This window comes from Rhinoderma darwinii, chromosome 4 (genome assembly GCF_050947455.1).
Source record: "Rhinoderma darwinii isolate aRhiDar2 chromosome 4, aRhiDar2.hap1, whole genome shotgun sequence".
Classification (NCBI taxonomy): Eukaryota; Metazoa; Chordata; class Amphibia; order Anura; family Rhinodermatidae; genus Rhinoderma; species Rhinoderma darwinii.
This window is the reverse complement of record NC_134690.1, coordinates 122,266,076-122,286,762: the sequence shown is the minus strand read 5'-3', so window position 1 is coordinate 122,286,762 and position 20,687 is coordinate 122,266,076. Positions and strand designations below refer to the sequence as shown.

Sequence of the window (20,687 nt, the reverse complement as noted above, 5' to 3'; positions counted from 1 at the left end):
GTAGAATGCACCACTGTAGCTCCCTGTAGGAGCGGAATCCCTCTGGCAGTGCGATCTCACACGGGATTCCGCTCCTAGAGGGAGCCCCTGATGTCTCTTTCCATATTTAGACAGTGATGTAAGGGGTTAACTCTAAAAGCGGAATCCCTTGCCAGAGCGTAGATTCCTCTCCAGGAGCAGCCCCTGATGTCACTGTCCATATATGGACAGTGACGTCAGGGGCTCTCTCTAGAAGCGGAATCCCCGGCCAGTGCAATCTGACACTGGGGATTTCGTACCTAGAGGGAGTTTAGGTGGCGCTATCTACCTGGGGGGGGGGGTCCGATGATATCTACAGTGGGGGGTTTGCTATCTACAGGGGGTGGCACTATTTGCAGGGGTTGGCACTATCTACAGCGGGGATGGAGAGACGTCGGCTCCCTCTAGGAGGGGATTCCACTCCTAGAGGGAGCTTAGGTGGCGCTATCTACGGGGCTTAGGTAGCACTATCTACAGTGGGTTTTGCGCTATCTACAGGGGGTTGTGTGTGGCCCTATCTACAGGGGGGTGTATTTTCAAAGCCCCGGCAGACAGAGTGCAGCGCTGCTCACACTGATGCAGCACTGCACTCATTAAACCCCATTCCAGACTGCCAACGTTTATATACGTGACAACTGCACGGGGCATCGGCAGTTGGAACGTATATTGCCGTATGGCACTCATGAATGGGTTAATCATTCTCGCTGATAAAGTAATTTCTTCATATTACACCCGTAGGATGCATTTACATGTACAGATTTCTGGCCAATTTCTGCCTAGTCAATTTAAATTGGTGTGTGTAAATGGCGTAATGATCTGATTGATAGCGCTCTCCTCTTCCAGAACATCTATGTCTGCCAATCACCATTACCGGTGTGATTGCAGCGTGTAAACACCATCTGAAAGAGAAAAAACAGGAAGGTTTTATTTTATGAAGATAAAAGATGAGAATTCATTATATTCTAGCAAAATATCCTTGTATGTAAATGGCCAACTCTTGCCTATCTTACAGATAATGGAATTTGGATGATTTGTGAGTAATCTGTGTGTGTACATCCAGCCACACCAGGTGGAGGGAGTAGGTTTATGTAGAAAAAAAATTGGGAATTGCATTATATTACACATAATAATAATAATAGACTATCAACATATCATCAGTAGGGATCCCCGCACACTATTGTTTACTTGAATGGCCTGAGCTGCTGAAGCAGACACAGCAACACTCGTATATACAAATACCTCCCAACTGTCAAGTATTGCAAAGAGAGACAACTGATGTGGCGAGTTGCGCGGAATTGTTTTTCCTTTTAAGCCACGCCTCTAACCCTGCCCAATACCCACCCATACACACCCAGTTCAGCCCACACAGTATCATGCTCCCATAGTGCCTCCCCACAGTATAATGCCTATACTGTGTAGAACCCCCACACAGTATAATGCCACTATCTGCCCCCATACGATATAATACCCCATAGCTGCTCCCGCACACTATAATACTCACATACAGTATAATGCCCCCATAGATGCACCCATTCTGTATAGAGCCAACACAGACGCCTCCATACAGTATAATGCTTGCACAGATGCCCCCATACACTATCCCCATACAGCATAACGCCCCCATAGCTGCCCCCATACATTATAATGCCCCCATAGTTGCCTCTATCCAGTATAATGCCCACACAGATGCCCCCATATAGTATAATGACCCATAGTGCCACAATGTCCCTGTAGATATTGCCACATTGCCCACTGTAGATAGTGCCCACATCAATGGTGCAAGTGCCATACCACCACAGTGCCCACATAGTGCAACAATGCCCACACAGTGCCCACTGTAGATAGTGCCACAGTGCCTACATATTAAGTGTCAGTGCCCACAAATAAAGTGCCAGGGTCCACAAAGTGCTTATGCAAATCGTGCCCATATAGTGCCAGAGTGCCCATGTAGATAGTGCCACACCCCCTTGAAGATAGTGCGACCCTGCCTAAAGATAGCGCTAAACCCCCCCCTGTAGGTATCTCCATTGAGGCTCCCTCTAGGAGCGGAATCCCCAGCCTGAAAATCGGCCATGCTGTGGCCGAGGATTCGGCCACAGGAGGTGCCCTCGACGTCACTGTCCATATATGGACAGTGACACCAGGGGCTCCATCTAGGAGCCGAATACCCGGCTAGAGCATCGGCATCGCTCTGGCTGGGGATTCCACTCCAGGAGAAGCCCGTGACATCACTGTCTGTATATGCATAGGGAGGCCAGGGGCTTCCCCAGTAGCGGAATCCCCTGCCAGAGCGTCGGCAACGCTCTGGCCAGGGATTCATCTCCAGAAGGAGCCCCAGACGTCACTGTCCATATATGGATAGTGATGCCAGGCTCTTCCTCTAGGAGCGGAATCCCCAGCCAAAGCATCGGCCCCGCTCTGGCTGAGGATTCCTCTCCAGGAGGAGCCCCTGACGTCACTGTCCATATATGGACAGTGATATTCGGGGCTTTAAGATGTCGATATCCCCGGCCGGATCGTCGCCAATTTTCTGGCCAGGGACACCACTCCTGGAGGAGCCACTGGCGTCACTGTCCATTTATGAACAGTAATGTCAAGGGCTTTTCCAAGACAGGAGTCCTTGGCCAGAGAGCTTTCGCTGCTCTAGCCTAGGAGTCCGTAGTGGAATGCTCAATCAGGTTCCCTGCTTCAGCATTGGATTCAACTGTATCTGCATCCTGAGTATGCAGATACAGTTGAAACCGGGACATACCACTGGCAGTCTGTACAGCGGGACACCGCCCGGAATCCGGGACTGTCCCGCTGATTCCAGGACGGTTGGGAGGTATGTATACATAGCTGTGTCTGATTTATCAATTATTTTTTTGATGATCAAAGGGGTCACTAGTCATACATTTATTCCTATACTAAGGATAAACTGTCAATATCACTCCAAGATTTGTTGTCGTTTATCAATACATGTGAGCCTATCGGAGTAGATTGAAGGGGTTTTCCAGCGACCCAAAATGACATTAAAAAAAAATCCCTCTAAATACTTTTATAAAGGTTCTCTTATCATAAGACATATCTTCAAGTCACAAAACAATCTATTAGGGTTACTCAACGAACCATGATAACCCCTTCCGGGTTATGAGGCATGCGCTGAAAAACTACAAGTCCCGGCATTTACTGCTTTCCCTGCCCAACGCTTGCCTGTGTAAGTCTATCTTCACCCTTTTTCAGTCTGCGCATGCACCAGGATGCTCTCTTGCCAAGAGAGTTAGCCCCTTGCAATCATGTGCTTGGTAACGTGCCTACATGAACAGGAGGGGGAGACAGCCCTAAGTCACGAAGGGCTGTGTTGGCACATCACCAAGTAGGAGGAAGCTGCAGAGCTTCCAACACCACATGAACGTGCTTTGAATCAGCGATTCAGCCCAGAATTAAAAATGCATGTTTATTAATTAGTGCCTTTTTTTAAAATCATATAATAAGATGAATGAGTAGCAATATTTGGTCTTCGGATAACCTCTTTAAGATTATTTTGATAAATAGTTTCCAAATATTGCTCTCAGTATATGGTATTATTTTCAATGATAGGCCCATGATCCATAGATTTCTGCATCTGAACCTCCATGTTATCTGGTTTTTGCTTGATCTCCTTTGGAGATGAGACGTACGATCCTTTTGAGTACTCCTAAAATTCAATATTTATAACTTTTGCGCTGACAATTTTTTTACGGTTCACTGCATCTTAAGCTTTATCAAAGGGATTTCTGCCATAGCCTTGGGTCCAGACTTTCCTCTGAATTAACACTCAGTGTACTATAGAAAAGAACAACTGACAATAGTGCTGTCATTTCTCCAAACAGATGAATAATGTGACAACAGAATACTGTCTTGACATTATACAGAAATTCGAAGTTTCAGAAGAAAACAAGGAAGAAAATGTGCTGGGAATAGAAGGTAGGATTTACATGTTATTGACCTGAAACAGTTCTTGTATGATAATATTAATAATAATCATTATAATAAAGTGCTTATCCAAAAATGACAAACAGCAGCTCGCTATTTCTAAGGGACTCGGACTGTCCATGTATCATCTGAATAGCCACCATGTAATGCCACAGGGGAAATGTATGGCCATCCAAATTCCCCCAGAAAAATCATCTATTTTCCGGGTGTACTCTGGTTCCTGCCGATCATCTTTAGAATCTGCCTGATGAGTTTGCAGTCTCATAAGTAATACGAGTATTCGCTATGAACTGCCTAGAACCAGGTAACCTGAGGTAGTTGTCCAGGCTTTGGTATGAATAGACATAAAAAGGTTTCCTTGCTCTGTCCTGGTGATAGAACTAATAATAATAATTACAAGGATTACTCTTTGTTTAACCATTGAAAATTTTCAATGTATGGTTGACCTACCCAATATTTTATAGTGGTTTTAAGTTATATAAATGAGCGCCCGTCACATGGAATTCTGTTCTTCTTGTTGATCATAGCCATTCATTCCTGTTATTTCCTTTTAGATTATTAGATTTGTAGTAATAATATAGTGTATATCATCTACATAAATGTAGTTTGTTTTTTTATGAGGTACCACCACTACTTGTTTTTCACTTTTGTTAACGGTTGTATTTGCATGTAAATATCATAAAAAAGATACATTGATTACAAAATAGTTCAAAAACCGCATGACTACTTCTTGTCTTGTCATGAAGAGGTGTATTCTGGAAACATGTATTCTCATGTATTCTGTAAATTAGGGTGTGTGCTCATGTAGGGTTTTAACCATACTGTATGTTTGCTCCACAAGTAAATGACTACAACGGCACTGTTGTGAATGGGGCTTTATGACTTTCCATTCACCTGCTGCAATTAAAAACGACACAGTTTCCAGGGCATGCTGCAAGTGTTTAGGGCATATACTGTGCATCATGGTTTTGCCGAGGTTTTCCCTTAATCGCCACATTCAGTGTACAACTTAGGATTTACCCTACACTTATGTTTTTCTATGTTACATACATGGGTTTTCTTCCTATTTTGTTGCCTTTTATACAGGTTACTTGTTTACTGTGCACAGAGAGTATATATGATGGGCTGTCTAGGTTTACTATTTTTGTGATCATCTATTTTTGAAAACTCATCAATGCCATTTGTAAACTTCTCTAGTAAAAAAGAAATAAACATTGAATATTATTTGTTGGTTTCTTGGTGTGTTTGGCTTCTTTCACACTGGCGTTACTATGCGTCAGAGGAAGGGAGGATCGATACATTAAACGGAAAGCAACGGTTACATTAGAATTACCATGGATTTCAATGGTAACTTTTTTTCTATCAGTTTGTTTCCGTTCACTAGGTTTCCGTTTTTTTGAATGTAAACAAAAGTTCTGCAGACTGCACTTTTGTTTCTGTTGAAAAAAAACGGAAACCTAGCGAACGGAGACAAACGGAAAGCAACTGACGCAAAAGAATTACCATTGAAATCAATGGTAATTCTAACGAAACTGTTGCTTTCCATTTAATGTATCGATCCTCTCTTCCTCTGACGGAAGAGAGATAAACTGATAGTAACGGTAGTGTGAACTTAGCTTTCCTGTTCTTTTCCTTATCTGTATATTTGGGTTTGTAAGGAGGTTTTCTCCTATTCGTACAGATACAGAATTCCTAATAAATATATGATGATATGTTCAATCAAATGCCATAGTATAGAGGTAATCCATGTTATATCCTCATTTATGACGCCTCACATATGCACTATATGGCGATGCACAGATAAAAACATGTAATATTTTTATTTTTTTTAGTGAACCTGCGTTAGTAAACTTGCATTGTGTATTATTATAGGGTGATTTTGACTGTTAAATAATACTGTATTGCTTCTACACATCTAAACTGACAACATAACTCATGTGGTATCACCAGAATAGTTTTCCTGTCTAGTTTAAAGAGGCTCTGTCACCAGATTATAAGTGCCCTATCTCCTACATAATCTGATCGACGCTGTAATGTAGAGAACAGCAGTGGTTTTAATTTTTCAAAACAATCATTTTTGAGCAAGTTATGACCTATTTTAGATTTATGCTAATTAGTTTCTTAATGACCAACTTTTTACCAACTGGGCATTGTACAGAGGAGTGTATGACGCTGACCAATCAGTGACCAATCAGCATCAAACACTTCTCATTGTTCCAGCCCAGCTTCTTTCACTCACACTGTAACAATGGTCTGGAACAATGAGAAGTGTATGACAGTAATTGGCAACTGATTGGTCAGCGTCATACACACCTCTGCACATTGCCCAGTTGGTAAAAAGAAAAACACGCCCAGTTGGTCATTAAGAAACTAGTTAGCATAAATTTAAAATTGTTGATAACTTGCTCAAAAATGATCGTTTTTCAAAATAAAAACCGCTGTTGTTATCTACATTACAGCGCTGATCAGATTATGTAGGAGATAGGGCACTTATAATCTGGAGACAGAGCCTCTTTAATAAGAGATTTTGTCCCCAAACACATAGACAACACTTGTTATTGTTGGCCTACACTGGACATTTATTCACGACCTATTATGCTAAAAAGGGAACATTTTATACAGGAAACACTTTTATTGTTGATCAAAAATTATTTTAGAAGTCAGGTAATGCTTAGATGTACTGGTTTTCCCCATACATACATACACACATGCATAAACACATACATACATCCTAGATCCAATTTTACAGTAAGGCCCCATGCACACGAACGTGCTTTTACGGCCGCAATTCCCCCGAAAATCCACGGGAGAATTGCGGCCCCATTCATTCCTATGGGGCCATGCACACGACCGTGGTTTTCACGGTCTGTGCATGAACCAGGAGCCCGGACCGCAGAAAGAACGGGCATGCCTTATTACGGCCGTGTTCTGTAGTCCAGGTGTAACGGCAGGGGGTAGGGAGACGGACAAGTGAGCCCTAATCTACCCGCCACTCTGTCCCTGCCTACTTGCAACGACCCGCCCTAGGCGACGGGGTACAACTGGGCGGCGGTCCCTGCGCTCAGTAAGTGCACGACAAACATACAAGGAACACAAGCAAGGAAAAGGGGCCGTTGCTCACGGCAACACCGTGAGCAACCAGAGTGGTGAACGAGCCGAGTCAAGCCAGGAGTGTGCGAGGTACAAAACGAAAAGCAGAAGAGTAGTCGGTAAGCCAGGGTCGGTATGGAGCAGGATCAAAAATAGCAGGAGCTGTAGCTGGGCCAGGAACCACAAGGAAGGAAACCAAAGCAATAACAAGCACCGAGGGACAGGAAGTGCAGGCTTAAATAGACCGAGGGCGGGAGCTAGCTGAGTCTGGCCAGGTTACGATAGGCTCTCCCACTCCTAAGCCTGCCAGCCTGAATGGTGGAAGCAGGAGTCAGTCTCAGGGATGTACTCTCAGGTGCTGACTGATTAGTTCTGGGAGTTAACCCCGCAGTGCCTGGCAGATCCTTTACACCAGGCTCAAAAATAACGGCCGTGCACATGGCAACGGTCGTGTGCATGAGGCCTAAATCAAATAACCAACTAGTATGTTTTTTAAGGTGGTGAAAGAAATACGAATACTCAAAATAAAATTCATAAAATTCACACATACATAAATAGAGCATATATACTACAGGGTGGGCCATTTATATGGATACACCTAAATAAAATGGGAATGGTTGGTGATATTAACTTCCTGTTTGTGGCACATTAGTATATGGGAGGGGGGAAACTTTTCAAGCTGGGTGTTGTCCATGGCGGCCATTTTGAAGTCGGCCATTTTGTATCCATCTTTAGTTTTTCCAATGGGAAGAGGGTCATGTGACACATCAAACTTATCGAGAATTTCACAAGAAAAACAATGGTGTGCTTGGTTTTAACGTTACTTTATTCTTTCATGAGTTATTTACACGTTTCTGACCACTTATAAAATGTGTTCAAAGTGCTGTCCATTGTGTTGGATTGTCAATGCATCCCTCTTCTCCCACTCTTCACACACTGATAGCAACACCGCAGAAGAAATGCTAGCACAGGCTTCCAGTATCCGTAGTTTCAGTTGCTGCACATCTCGTATCTTCACAGCATAGACAATTGCCTTCAGATGACCCCAAAGATAAAAGTCTAAGGGGGTCAGATCGGGAGACCTAGGGGGCCATTCAACTGGCCCACGACGACCAATCCACTTTCCAGGAAACTGTTCATCTAGGAATGCTCGGACCTGACACCCATAATGTGGTGGTGCACCATCTTGCTGGAAAAACTCAGGGAACGTGCCCGCTTCAGTGCATAAAGAGGGAAACACATCATCATGTAGCAATTTCAGATATCCCATGGCCTTGAGGTTTCCATTGATGAAGAATGGCCCCACTATCTTTGTACCCCATATACCACACCATACCATCAGTTTTTGTGTTCCAACAGTCTTGGAGGGATCTATCCAATGTGGGTTAGTGTCAGACCAATAGCAGTGGTTTTGATGGTTAACTTCACCATTCACATAAAAGTTTTCTTCATCACTGAACAAAATGTTCTGTGTAAACTGAGGGTCCTGTTCCAATTTTTGTTTTGCCCATTCTGCAAATTCAGTGCGCCGATCTGGGTCATCCTCGTTGAGATGCTGCAGCAGCTGGAGTTTGTAAGGGTGCCATTTGTGAGTAGCTAATATCCGCCGAAGGGATGTTCGACTGATGCCACTCTCCAGTGACATGCGGCGAGTGCTACGCTGTGGGCTCTTGCTGAATGAAGCTAGGACAGCCACTGATGTTTCTTCATTAGTGACAGTTTTCATGCGTCCACATTTGGGCAAATCCAACACTGAACCAGTTTCACGAAACTTGGCAAGCAGTTTGCAAACTGTAGCATGGGAGATGGGTGGTCTCGTAGGGTGTCTTGCATTGAAATCTGCTGCAATGACCCGGGTACTGCGTTCACCAGACATCAATACAATTTCTATCCGCGCCTCACGTGTTAACCTCTGCGACATGTCAATGGCTGTAAACAAAGAGAAGCTTGTAAATAACTTATGAAAGAATAAAGTAACGTTAAAACCAAGCACACCATTGTTTTTCTTGTGAAATTCTCGATAAGTTTGATGTGTCACATGACCCTCTTCCCATTGAAAAAACTAAAGTTGGATACAAAATGGCCGACTTCAAAATGGCCGCCATGGTCAACACCCAGCTTGAAAAGTTTCCCCCCTCCCATATACTAATGTGCCACAAACAGGAAGTTAATATCACCAACCATTCCCATTTTATTTAGGTGTATCCATATAAATGGCCCACCCTGTATATTCAGATATTACCCTGGTCAGATTTAAATCAACAGCCCAGTACTGTAAGGCCTGTGTCAGCCACTTATCCACCATAAATCTGCCTTTTTCTTGTGGTGACTATCATTATAACCCAACATTGGTAGTCATAAAAATCTCTCTTTTTCGACCAATTAAGCTTTATACTTTCCATTGAAATCACTTTATTACAGGATGTACCGGATATTAGTTTAAGTGGTAGACTAGCCTGTATCTCTAAGGGCCTGTTCACATCACCGTTCATTTCAGTTCCGGGGTTCCGTCGGAGGGTTCCGTCGGGTGAACCCCGCAACGGAAAGTGAAACTGACAGCACCGTTTCCGTCACCATTGATCTCAATGGTGACGGAAACATCGCTAATGCTTTCCGTTCGTCACCATTCCGGCTGGTTTCCGGTTTTCCGACGGAATCAATAGCGTAGTCGACTAAGCTATTGATTCCGTTGGAAAACCGGAAACCAGCCGCAATGGTGACGAACGGAAAGCATTAACGATATTTCCGTCACCATTGGGATCAATGGTGACTGAAACGGAAGCTGTGCTGTCAGTTTTACTTTGCGTTGCGGGGTTCACCCGGCGGAACCCTCCGACGGAACCCCGGAACGGAAATGAACGGTGATGTGAACAGGCCCTAACACTGTTATATTGTTGCTCATACAATGTGGTATTTTGCATTGTTAACTGTTGTTTAGGTAGCCTGTCGTAACCTTCTGCTCCTCTGAATTCGAAATTGTGCCCATATTGTAATTACGATGTGTTAGTAGAGCTGGGCAGGCATGGCAGTTTGGGTACAATAGCTGTCGTGCAAAGCGCAAGGCCACTGAATGTTCTAGAACTTTTTATTAACTAATGAATTGGAAATGATTGTCTTATTTTCTTTGAATGCTACAGTAGTTACAGAAGCCCTAAGGTTGTAAAAACAAGGTCACAGATGGTACGTTAATTTTGAAACTAACTTTATTTAACATTCTCGGCTATTTCTATCAGCACAAAAATAAAAAATAGGTCAAATTACAGACATTCCATTCCGCTTTGCAATATTGTATCAACTGGCGATATAGACATTCTTTCCTTTTGTGAAATTGTACATTCAGTTATTTATATTGGTGTAGCTTTGCTATACGATGATCTGTATTTGTATAGTAAAGAATTTTAAATAAATTCAATATTTTGTTGACCCTGCAACATTAGACTATAACTGGGGCACATGGAAATGCATATTAAAGAAAAAGAGCAACAGTTAACACCCCATATCCTTATGTAACTCGTCTTAACCCCAAGCCTTCTACAGCTGTACTACTTACCTTTTCTAAATTTAGTTTAAACCTTCATTCCCAGATGTATTTTCAACTAGATCCTTATGTTGACTATTAACACATCTATAATGTTTCCTTGCTGCACTGGCTTCATTAGCTTGAATCCATCAATTACATTTTTGCATTGCATGCACTTAGATATTAATTTGTTTTTTATGACTTACGTTATGTACAAATTCATTAACTACAAGCTGCTTTGCATGTGCAAGCTTTCAGTAACAATCATGGATATATGTCCCCCATACATTGAAAATATGGACAACCATGGGGTACAGCTGCTGGTACCCCTCTCAATCAGCTGTAATTTGTGGAAAAACTCAACAGAAAATAAGCCATTTTCCTGCAGCGCCACCACAGGGGAAAATAAGCATTACACAGTTCTAATTGAAATCAATGGACTGCCTGTGTAATGTACAGGCGTGCTGGGTTCTCATGAGCGTGAGACACTTATTGTATCTCCTCTCTGCTTTGGCTTATAGATTCCTGAACAGCAGACACCCCCCCCCCCCCCGCCCGCCTTTATTCAGTATTCCCTAACAGAGTATTTGAAAATGGGTTTTCTAAACCAGACAACCCCTTTAGGGCTCATTCAGACAAGTGTATATGTAGTCCGTGTGACGGCCGTTAAAACAACGGCTGTCACACGGACTCATGTACTTCAATGGGGCCGTTCACACAACCGTTGTTTCAACGGAGCATGTGAAGGGTCAGTGAAAAAATAGGACATGTCCTATTTTACTGCGTGTCACGCATCACTCCATAAACTCTAGTCTATGGGGGATCCATGACAACACGTCCCACATGGGTGCACCTCGAACGTGAAAAACCGCAGGTTTTCACGTTCGAGGTTAGCTACGTTCGTCTGAATGTAGCTTTAAGGTCAAACTCCTTTGTCATGTACAGTATTCAAAAAAAATGACAGTCGTTCAGACGCTTCTTGCGCATATCTGTTACTGGAAAATGTTAATCATAACTGTTAATCTAGCTGTAATGGTGGCCATTAATTTGTGTTACAGAGAGGAATAAAAAAAAATAACTAAAAAAAATAAATGACTGAATACATTCTTTTTAAAAAATAAAACAAAAACTTAAAGAGGCTCTGTCACCAGATTCTCAAATCCCTATCGCCTATTGCATGTGATCGGCGCTGCAATGTAGAGAACAGTAACGTTTTTTGTTTTTTTTAAAACGTTCATTTTTGGCCAAGTTATGAGCAATTTTATAAATATGCAAATGAGGTTTTAAATGGACAACTGGGCGTGTTTTTTTTCGTATGTCCAACTGGGCGTGTATTGTGTTTTTAACTGGGCGTGTTTACTTGTTTTACTAACTGGGCGTTGTGAATAGAAGTGTATGATGCTGACGAATCAGTGACCAATCAGCATCATGCACTCCTCCCCATTCATTTACACAGCAGCATCACATTCTTACTAGAACGATGTGCAGCCACATACACAAGTGTCCTGATAATGAATACACATGACATCCAGCCTGGACGTCATGTGTATTCAGAATCCTGACACTTCTGAATCTTTTCTGTGAGATTCCAGCAAGCCACGCGTAATCTCGCGAGATTACGAGGTAAACGAGATTTAGTTTCCCTAGCTGGAAATCTCACAGAAAAGATTCAGAAGTGTCAGGATTCTGAGTACACATGACGTCCAGGCTGGAGGTGATGTGTATTCATTATCCGGACACTTGTGTATGTGGCTGCACATCGTTCTAGTAAGAACACTATGTGCTGTGTAAATTAATGGATGCTGATTGGTCACTGATTCGTCAGCATCATACACTTCTATTCACAACGCCCAGTTAGTAAAACAAGTAAACACGCCCAGTTAAAAACACAATACACGCCCAGTTGGACATACGAAAAAAAACATGCCCAGCTGTCCATTTAAAACCTCATTTGCATATATATAAAATAGCTCATAACTTGGCCAAAAATGAACGTTTTTAAAAAAAAACAAAAAACTTTACTGTTATCTACATTGCAGCGCCGATCACATGCAATAGGAGATAGGGATTTGAGAATCTGGTGACAGAGCCTCTTTAACACTTAATGACCTGCATATACTGGTGACTTCAGTTGGAAAATAGCTATAGAGGGTGATATATCTCATATTGTAAGTATGGACCAAATAAAAATAAAAAAAGAAGAAAAGTTGTGTTTTCAATAAAGCAAGGGAATAGGTAGTTAATATGTGTTAAATTTAGCAATCTGCAAGAACAATGTAACTATATCAGAGCACATTGTTTGTGCACACACTATTTTTAGATACTTATGACTACATTAGCGTGGTATGTGTACTGTATACTCTATATAGTGTTTAATATGAAGGCACTATGCAGTTCTAAGGAGAACAGCTGCCGACTGTGCCAGGTATTGTGATGCTGTACTCTGTTCGAGGCGCTTTCTCTTGTAACACAATGTACTCGCTTTGCTACTTTACCAGCATGTTTGCTGCAGACATTGAATGTTATATTATACAATTATTGTATTTGTTACCCAAGGAAATAATAAGAGTGCTTTGTTTTATCTCTCCCCAAAGGTTTTACCAGTTTTATGAGAAGCCCTGCAGGCGACATATTTAACCCTTTACATTGTGAAATTTACCAGGACATGGAGCAGCCTTTGAGCAATTATTACATTGCTTCATCTCATAATACTTATTTAACTGGGGACCAACTTCTATCCCAGTCAAAGGTGGATATGTATGCTTGGGTGTTACAAGATGGCTGCCGATGTATAGAAGGTATGTTAGAACATACTATATTTTTATATTATATTGTAAAATGTCCTACTAATAGTTTTCATTAAAAGCTTATACGTTACTTATCTGGTTTTATTAATGATTGATATTAATACTGTAACTTGTTTTGTTTTTATGTTTGGCTGAAGTAATACAGCTTGTATGTACTGGAATTAATCTCTTTGTAATAAGGCCTCATGCACACGTACATGTTTTTGCGCACGCAATTCACCCGAAAATCTGCGGGTGAATTGCGGACCCATTCATTCATTCATTGCTATGGGCCCATGTACACGACGATAGTTTCTACGGTCCATGCATTGGCCGGGAGCGCGGACTGCAAAAAGATAGGACATGTCTTATTACGGGCCGCATTTTGCGGTCCAGGCTCATTAAAATGAATGTGTGCACGGTTTGTGATTTGCGGACAGCTCGCAGATGACACGGGCCGTGCACACGGCGATGGTCATGCGTATGAGGCCTAAAACAGGGCATTTACCAGTTATTAAGATTTTCTAGTGATCACAACGAATAAGTAATAAATAATACAATTAACAAAAGTAAACCTTTATATTTAGAGCAATACGTATGAGCAATCATTAATATATCCATAAGAAAATGAACTATTATATATACCTTACTACAAATTACTGGTTACACAGACCGTGCATAGTCATTGAATATTTTGAATCAGATCCTCATATTTTGGACAGATCTAAAGGGGCCCATACACATCAGATGGCAGTCTGCCGATTTTCAGTGGGAGCCGGACAATTATCTGATTTCTATGGGGGTGTCCCAACTGCAGATGTCAGGGGAACGAAGGATCAAGAATGTTTGATTTCAACATGCGCTATCCTTTGTTCTCACAGGATATAAACCTCTGCCAGAAGTATCTGGCAGCAGCTTATTCCCCCCTCCCCATTGAATACACATGCACACTCAGCCAAGCGTGCATGTGTATGCAGGAGTCGGGAGGAAAAGCTGTAGGCCGAATGAGTTATATTAAGTGTATGGGCAGCTTAATAGTTATGTGGGCTGCCAGATGTGTATTGTGTGAAGAAAAATAGATGAGATAAGTTGGAAGATTCTAAGGTTTCTCTTTAAAAGCGGTGCCAGTGGTGTCGGTCAGACCCTTTTATTAACCTTTTCATAGAATTTAGCCGGCCAGAGACTTAGGATATTTATTGGCAGATTCACACAATTTCCTTGGGACCTTCTGACAATATAATATGCATGGCGTCCTATTCTATTTGACAGAATACGTCAAACTCATTGAGATCTGGTGACAAAAATCTCATATCTGTGACCAGATTTAACTACCATAAGTATGCAATTCCAGGGCAATGTTATTACTTTAAAACATTGACATATTTGTGGCAGCTGTTACTATATTGCAGCCAAAAAAGACTGTTTACATGCAGCAGTTACAATGATAGCGCCTGTGTGATGACACCATTTTTTAGTTTGTTCAAATAATTTCAGTTACAATAATCAGTGTATCACGATCCTCCTAATATTCATTCATTTACAGCAATTTGGTCATTGAATCAGGTGCAAACCAATAATAACCTGGAACACCAACCAGGAATATTTAAAACTAGCAGTTACCCTGCAGAAGGATATAGCACAGTAAAGACAGTGTGCACCGCAGCCTGTTTAGGGTCAATGTACTGCTCCCAAAGGCTTCTCCTACAATCTTACTGATATTAATGTATAGGTTTCTTCTTTCTTGTTCTTCTTCATACTTACATCTTTGTTTCCTCTCCTGCTTAGAAATTGTTTTGTTTTTTCAACAGTTGACTGCTGGGATGGGCCGGATGGAGAGCCCGTTGTGCACCATGGATACACACTCACCTCAAAAATTCCCTTTAAAGATGTTGTGGAGGCCATCAACAAGCATGCGTTTGTTAAAAATGAGTATGTTATTTCTGCTCCCCATTTTGCAAAACATGAATCATCTTCGTGAAGAAATAAAAAGTAATCTAGCAGTCTAACATTTAAAGCTCACCCAACATATAGTACCTGTGTCTCCTAGACTATTAGCAATACCACTGTGTGTAGGACCGACTTGAGTAACATAGGATGTCAAAGAACATTGCATTGAAGTTGTTTTCCAAAATACAGATCCCATCATGCCTACCTCCCAGCATTACTCAATATGCAACTGTGTTGCTGGTAAACAAGTGAATCTAAGTAGGTAAGATGGGCTGCATCACTTCATGAAAAAGGCAAGGAGCTACCATGAGTACTGTAGAATAGTTGATTTCAAATATTGATATGTAGATATTACAACCATATTGGCTACTATGTGAGTATGAGGAAAAACTAGCTCCCCTTCTATTTCATATGAATGTTAATTTCTAGAAAGTAAGCTTGGGTGCATGCAATACTATTAAGGGGGTTACTAATTGCCATGTAGCCCAGTTTATGGCGTTCCTTATAGTAAAATTGTCCGCGGCCTCCTTTTGCTAATCCCCACCCACTTGACAGAATGTGGCGGAGGCAGCGTAAAAATGCAAAAGCTTCAAAATTGTTGCTCAAAAACTTTTTGTGCAAATTGCAACTTTTGTATGCCAGAAATCTGATATGAAGAGCTTAATCAATTCCCCCCGTTGTGTATTGTTCATTTTTTTTATATTTTTCTTTATAATTTTTAGTTCTATTACTACAATAATAACATACAATTTTTTTAATTTTGCACTATGAAGTGCGCTAGTGATAGTAGCTAAACATAAATACCCCTAAAAATGTCAAAAAAATTCTAGCAATTCCTCCATTAATATCGTCCTTTATTTCTTATCCTATTCTGTTTCATATTGCAATTAACACTCAGAAATCTATAAAGAATTCTTCTATATGTGTCGCAGTATATCAGCCATTTCACCCTCCTCCTCACAATCCTGTGACTGTCTGTAATACAACTAGCTGCAGAATGAGCCTTCCTCACTTCTCAATTTGCAATTGGAGGAAATTCGCTTTAAAGAGGTTGTCCAGTTTACAAAACCCATTTTCATATACCTTATTAGAGAATTCTGAGTTAATAGAGAGGGATCCTGATCTCTTGGCCAGAGTAGACAGAGATGGTTACAAGGAGCCTCTCTTGCTTTGGGGGTCCTGTCCTGCATTACCCAGACAACACATTAATTTGAATGGGTATTATGTCTTGTTTTAATAGGTTTTCTTTTCCACAGGATAGGTGATAAATGTATGGTCGCTGGGGCCCCAGCACTGGGGCGCCCCATGATCACTAGAATGGGGGTCCCAACCCTGTTTCTTCTCACAACACGATGGCAGTGAGAAGGATTGGGAGTAATAAATGAGCTTAGTGGGAAGCCCTTTTATTACCCCTGTGGTGGCTCTACAGGGAGATCTAAGGGTATGTTCACACGAGGGAGTCCGTAACAGCTGAAATTACGGGGATCTTTCAGCCTGAAAACATCCCCGTAATTTCAGCCGTAACGGCATGTGCAGGCGCTTGAACGCCGCGTCAATTACGGGCGTAATTAGCGCTGCTATTCATTGGAGTCAATGAATAACGGCTCTAATTACGGCCAAAGAAGTGACAGGTCACTTCTTTGACGCGGGCGTCTATTTACGCGCCGTCTTTTGACAGCGGCGCGTAAATTACGCCTCATGTGAACAGACAAACGTCTGCCCATTGCTTTCAATGGGCAGATGTTTGTCAGCGCTATTGAGGCGCTATTTTCGGACGTTATTCGGGGCAAAAACGCCCGAATTACGTCCGTAAATAGGCCGTGTGAACATACCCTAACACTTACTACCGGTTTCCCCACAGATTACAGATGATCGCTGCAGTTCACAATAGGAGGGCACTTTGATCAGTTATTGTCAAGGGACCCTTCTAAAAAGTAGGGATTGTCCAAAGTGGAGAACACGTTTAAGCCCCACCACATTGACTCAGCGTTGTCCCGTTAGCCATCTGCCAGATGTAAATGGAAGAGGTCAGAAGTAAATGACACTTGTGTTCTCTACAAGATTTGTACAAAAGTGTTTCAGGAACATGCAGAAAATCCTGCAGAGTGACAAGCAGTGTGGAAACGTTTATCTCCTATTAACTTTTACCATTAATTTCTAGATGTAGTGTTCGTTTAAACAGCTATGTTTTTGTCTACACTTACATATCTAAAGAAGCGTCGAGTAATGGCATAAATTAGTGTAAGAAGAAAATAAGTTGCATACTCAAATTATATGTTTATATACCTTCTATAACACTCCTATAATTGAGACAAACTATAGGTTATAAAACACCTAAAGATTATTACGTTTTTCATAGATAAGCTTGCATGCCATAGGCAGGACAGAGCCCTTGTATACAGGTTAGGTAAGGCAGACTTTAACTGGTTCCAGGCCGCCCATGGTAATTATATGGCGGGCGGTTGAGATCCTTAAAACCCGCGCCACAGTAGATCTTTGGCGTGGAATTTAGCTGACTACCATAGTGATCGGGCAGCTAAATGTCAGGTGACCGGCAGTCAGTTTATGCCCGGCACCCCAGAGAGAAGGTAGAAGCGTTTTTCACCGCTTCTGTTTTCTCTTATCTCTTGTACAGAGCTCTCAAGGAGCGCTGTGTGTAGAATAGAGCAGCTGCTCACATGATCGCCAGGATGCCATTAGTGGCAGGCTGCTGCTGGGTCTAACTAGACCCAGCACAGCCCCATTAATGACAACAGTCACTATAACAGGGCTGATTTCTCCCGTAACAGGGACTACTGTGAAGCCCCAGTTACAATGGACAAACAAGGTGTAAAAGTAAGAAAAAGAAAAAAAATAAAGTCCACCAAAGGTCTTTTCTGACTTTTGAGAGACAGACCATAATAATAAAAAAATAAGAGTAAAATAAAGTAAAAAATAAATTAAATAAAAATGACATAAAAACCCACCCAAAAAAAACCGCTCCCCCGCCAAAACATTGTCATAATGATAGCCCTGACCCAATTACCCTAAATAGACATGTACTATATTAAAATTTACAGTAGACAATGACAATCACAAATAAAAGTTATATTTTAGGGTAAAATAAAAAACTATTACCAGAAAAAAATTTGTAAAAAAAAATGCTTTTTTACCTATTATCAAACTATAAGCCTAAAAAAATCTAAAATAGCAAAAGTTTGAGTATAAAAATTATGAAAAAGGAAACCTGCACTGTCTACGAAAAAAACTGCAAAAAATGCGTCGCTAGCCTAATAAAAAAAAATATATAGAAGCTTAACTAACGCGTGCTAAAAATGGCTAAACGGTGTCTGGTCGTGAACCAGTTAAAATAGCTGATGACACTATCTCCATGAGGTATCTCAGGTGTAGCAAGCAACTTTTATTTATTTTGATGTACTTTTGGAGGTATTACAATTGATATCTGCTATTTATATGAACTCATGTTTTTTATTATAGGTATCCTGTAATTCTGTCTATTGAAAATCACTGTAACATTCAACAGCAAAGGAAAATTGCTCAGTATCTAAAAGAAATATTTGGGGACAAACTTGACTTATCTTCAATTCCACTTGGAGAAAACAAGCAACTTCCCAGCCCCCTGAACCTAAAGGGCAAGATACTTGTAAAGGTAAGCAGCAATATGGAGCTGTCATGTTTTTTCTTAACATGATGGAGTAACATTATTACAGAATTGTAATAATATATTAACAATGATATAATAAACAGTGACGAAAACACCAAGAGTAAGCTACTTCAAACAGACCATATACATTGTTTATGGAGATATAAAATAGCTTCAGGGTTTCTTGTGATTTTACATTGATAGGCAATCAGTGTATGATTTTTAGGAGTCCTAACTCCGGGACCACCAAGATCAGCAGAAAGAATGAGCAGCAGCAGCACCATATAGTATTTAACACAGCTACAACTATATCCCTTTGGCTGTTTTGGTACAGCAGCTCATTTCTGCACAGCCCGGTTCACTTGAATGGGCTGAGCTGCAGTACCAGATACATCCACACCCGTATAGATGTTGTAAGGGGTTCTGAAGAGAAAGGATCGTGGTGATGCAGCGAGTGCTGCTGCCACAATGTTCTGTTGAACAATGGGGTCCTGAGGATAGACCATCAATGGAAACACTGAAAAACGCCTTAAACCCTTTCATGACCTGGAGTGTTTTGTGCCTTGATGCCTAAAGCAAAGTTTCACCTTTTGGAATGATGCATCCTAAAGGCATTTTTTTTTAACTTTTTTAGTTGTTTTTTTTTGTGGGACACAATGGATTTATTATTTAGCATTGGAGCTGGTATCCTTTCAAAATTGTGGCTCTTATGTAAGGAAAAATTGTCAAGCTAAACTTTTTCCGTTCATTTTTTCACATTCAGATTTCACATTTCAGATTTCACATTTGTTCAATGAATAATATTTACCCAAATCTAAGCCTCTAATTCTCGTGCAACGGCAAATGTGTGTACAGCATTTTTTTAGTGAAGCTGCAAAAGTAATTAGAACCAGGGTAGAACAGGCAAAAATTGGTCACCAAGCGTAATTATTTTATGTTTGAGGTAATCTACATGCTGCATGATAAAAACATACACAATATGGACAAAAATATTGGGACACACCTTTTAGTCGTTGAATTCAGATGTTTCATTCAGTCCTATTGCCACAAGTGTATAAAATGAAGCACCTAGCCATGCAGTCTGCCTTTACAAAGACTTGTGAAAAATGGGTCGTTCCAAAGAGCTGTCTGAATTCCAGCGTGGTACTGTAATAGAATGCCACCGTTGCAACAAGTCAGTTCAAGAAATTTCTTCCCTCCTAGATATTCCATGATCAACTGTGAGTGATATTATTGCACAGTTGAAGCGTTTAGGAAACACAACAACACAGTCACAAAGTGGCTGGGAGCTTCATGGCATCGATTTCCGTGGCTTAGCAGCTGCATGCAAGCCTTACATCGCCAAGCGTCAGATAGAGTGGTGTAAAGCACGCCGCCACTGGACTCTGGAGCAGTGGAAACGTGTTCTGTGGTGTGGTGAATCACGCTGCTCTATCTGACAGTCTGATGGACTAGTCTGGGTTTCGCGAATGCCAGGAGAACGTTATCTTCCTGACTCAATTGTGCCAACTTTAGAGTTTTGTGGAGGAAGGATAATGCTATGCCCTGACCTAAACCCCATCGAAAACGTTTGGTATAATTGTGGAGTGGAGATTGTGAGCCAGACCCTCATGTCCAACATCAGCGTCTGACCCCACAAATGCTCTTCTGGATGAATGGGCAAAAATTCCCACAGGCACTCCAAAATCTTGTAGAAATCCTTCCCAGAAGAGTGGAAGCTATTTTGGCT

The 20,687-nt window shown here is 41.4% G+C and overlaps 1 protein-coding gene across 3 annotated transcripts in view; it reads left to right on the top strand.

Annotated features, from left to right (window-relative positions):
- The window catches only part of PLCH1 (phospholipase C eta 1), a 151,296-nt gene that overhangs the window by 78,682 nt on the left and 51,927 nt on the right, over positions 1-20,687 (top strand). For all 3 annotated transcript variants that reach the window (XM_075861528.1, XM_075861527.1, XM_075861526.1), the window contains 4 exons: positions 3,870-3,963; positions 13,177-13,380; positions 15,177-15,297; positions 18,793-18,964. In XM_075861528.1, the coding sequence (XP_075717643.1) occupies positions 3,870-3,963; positions 13,177-13,380; positions 15,177-15,297; positions 18,793-18,964 (591 nt within the window). The remainder of the gene's footprint in view (positions 1-3,869; positions 3,964-13,176; positions 13,381-15,176; positions 15,298-18,792; positions 18,965-20,687) is intronic.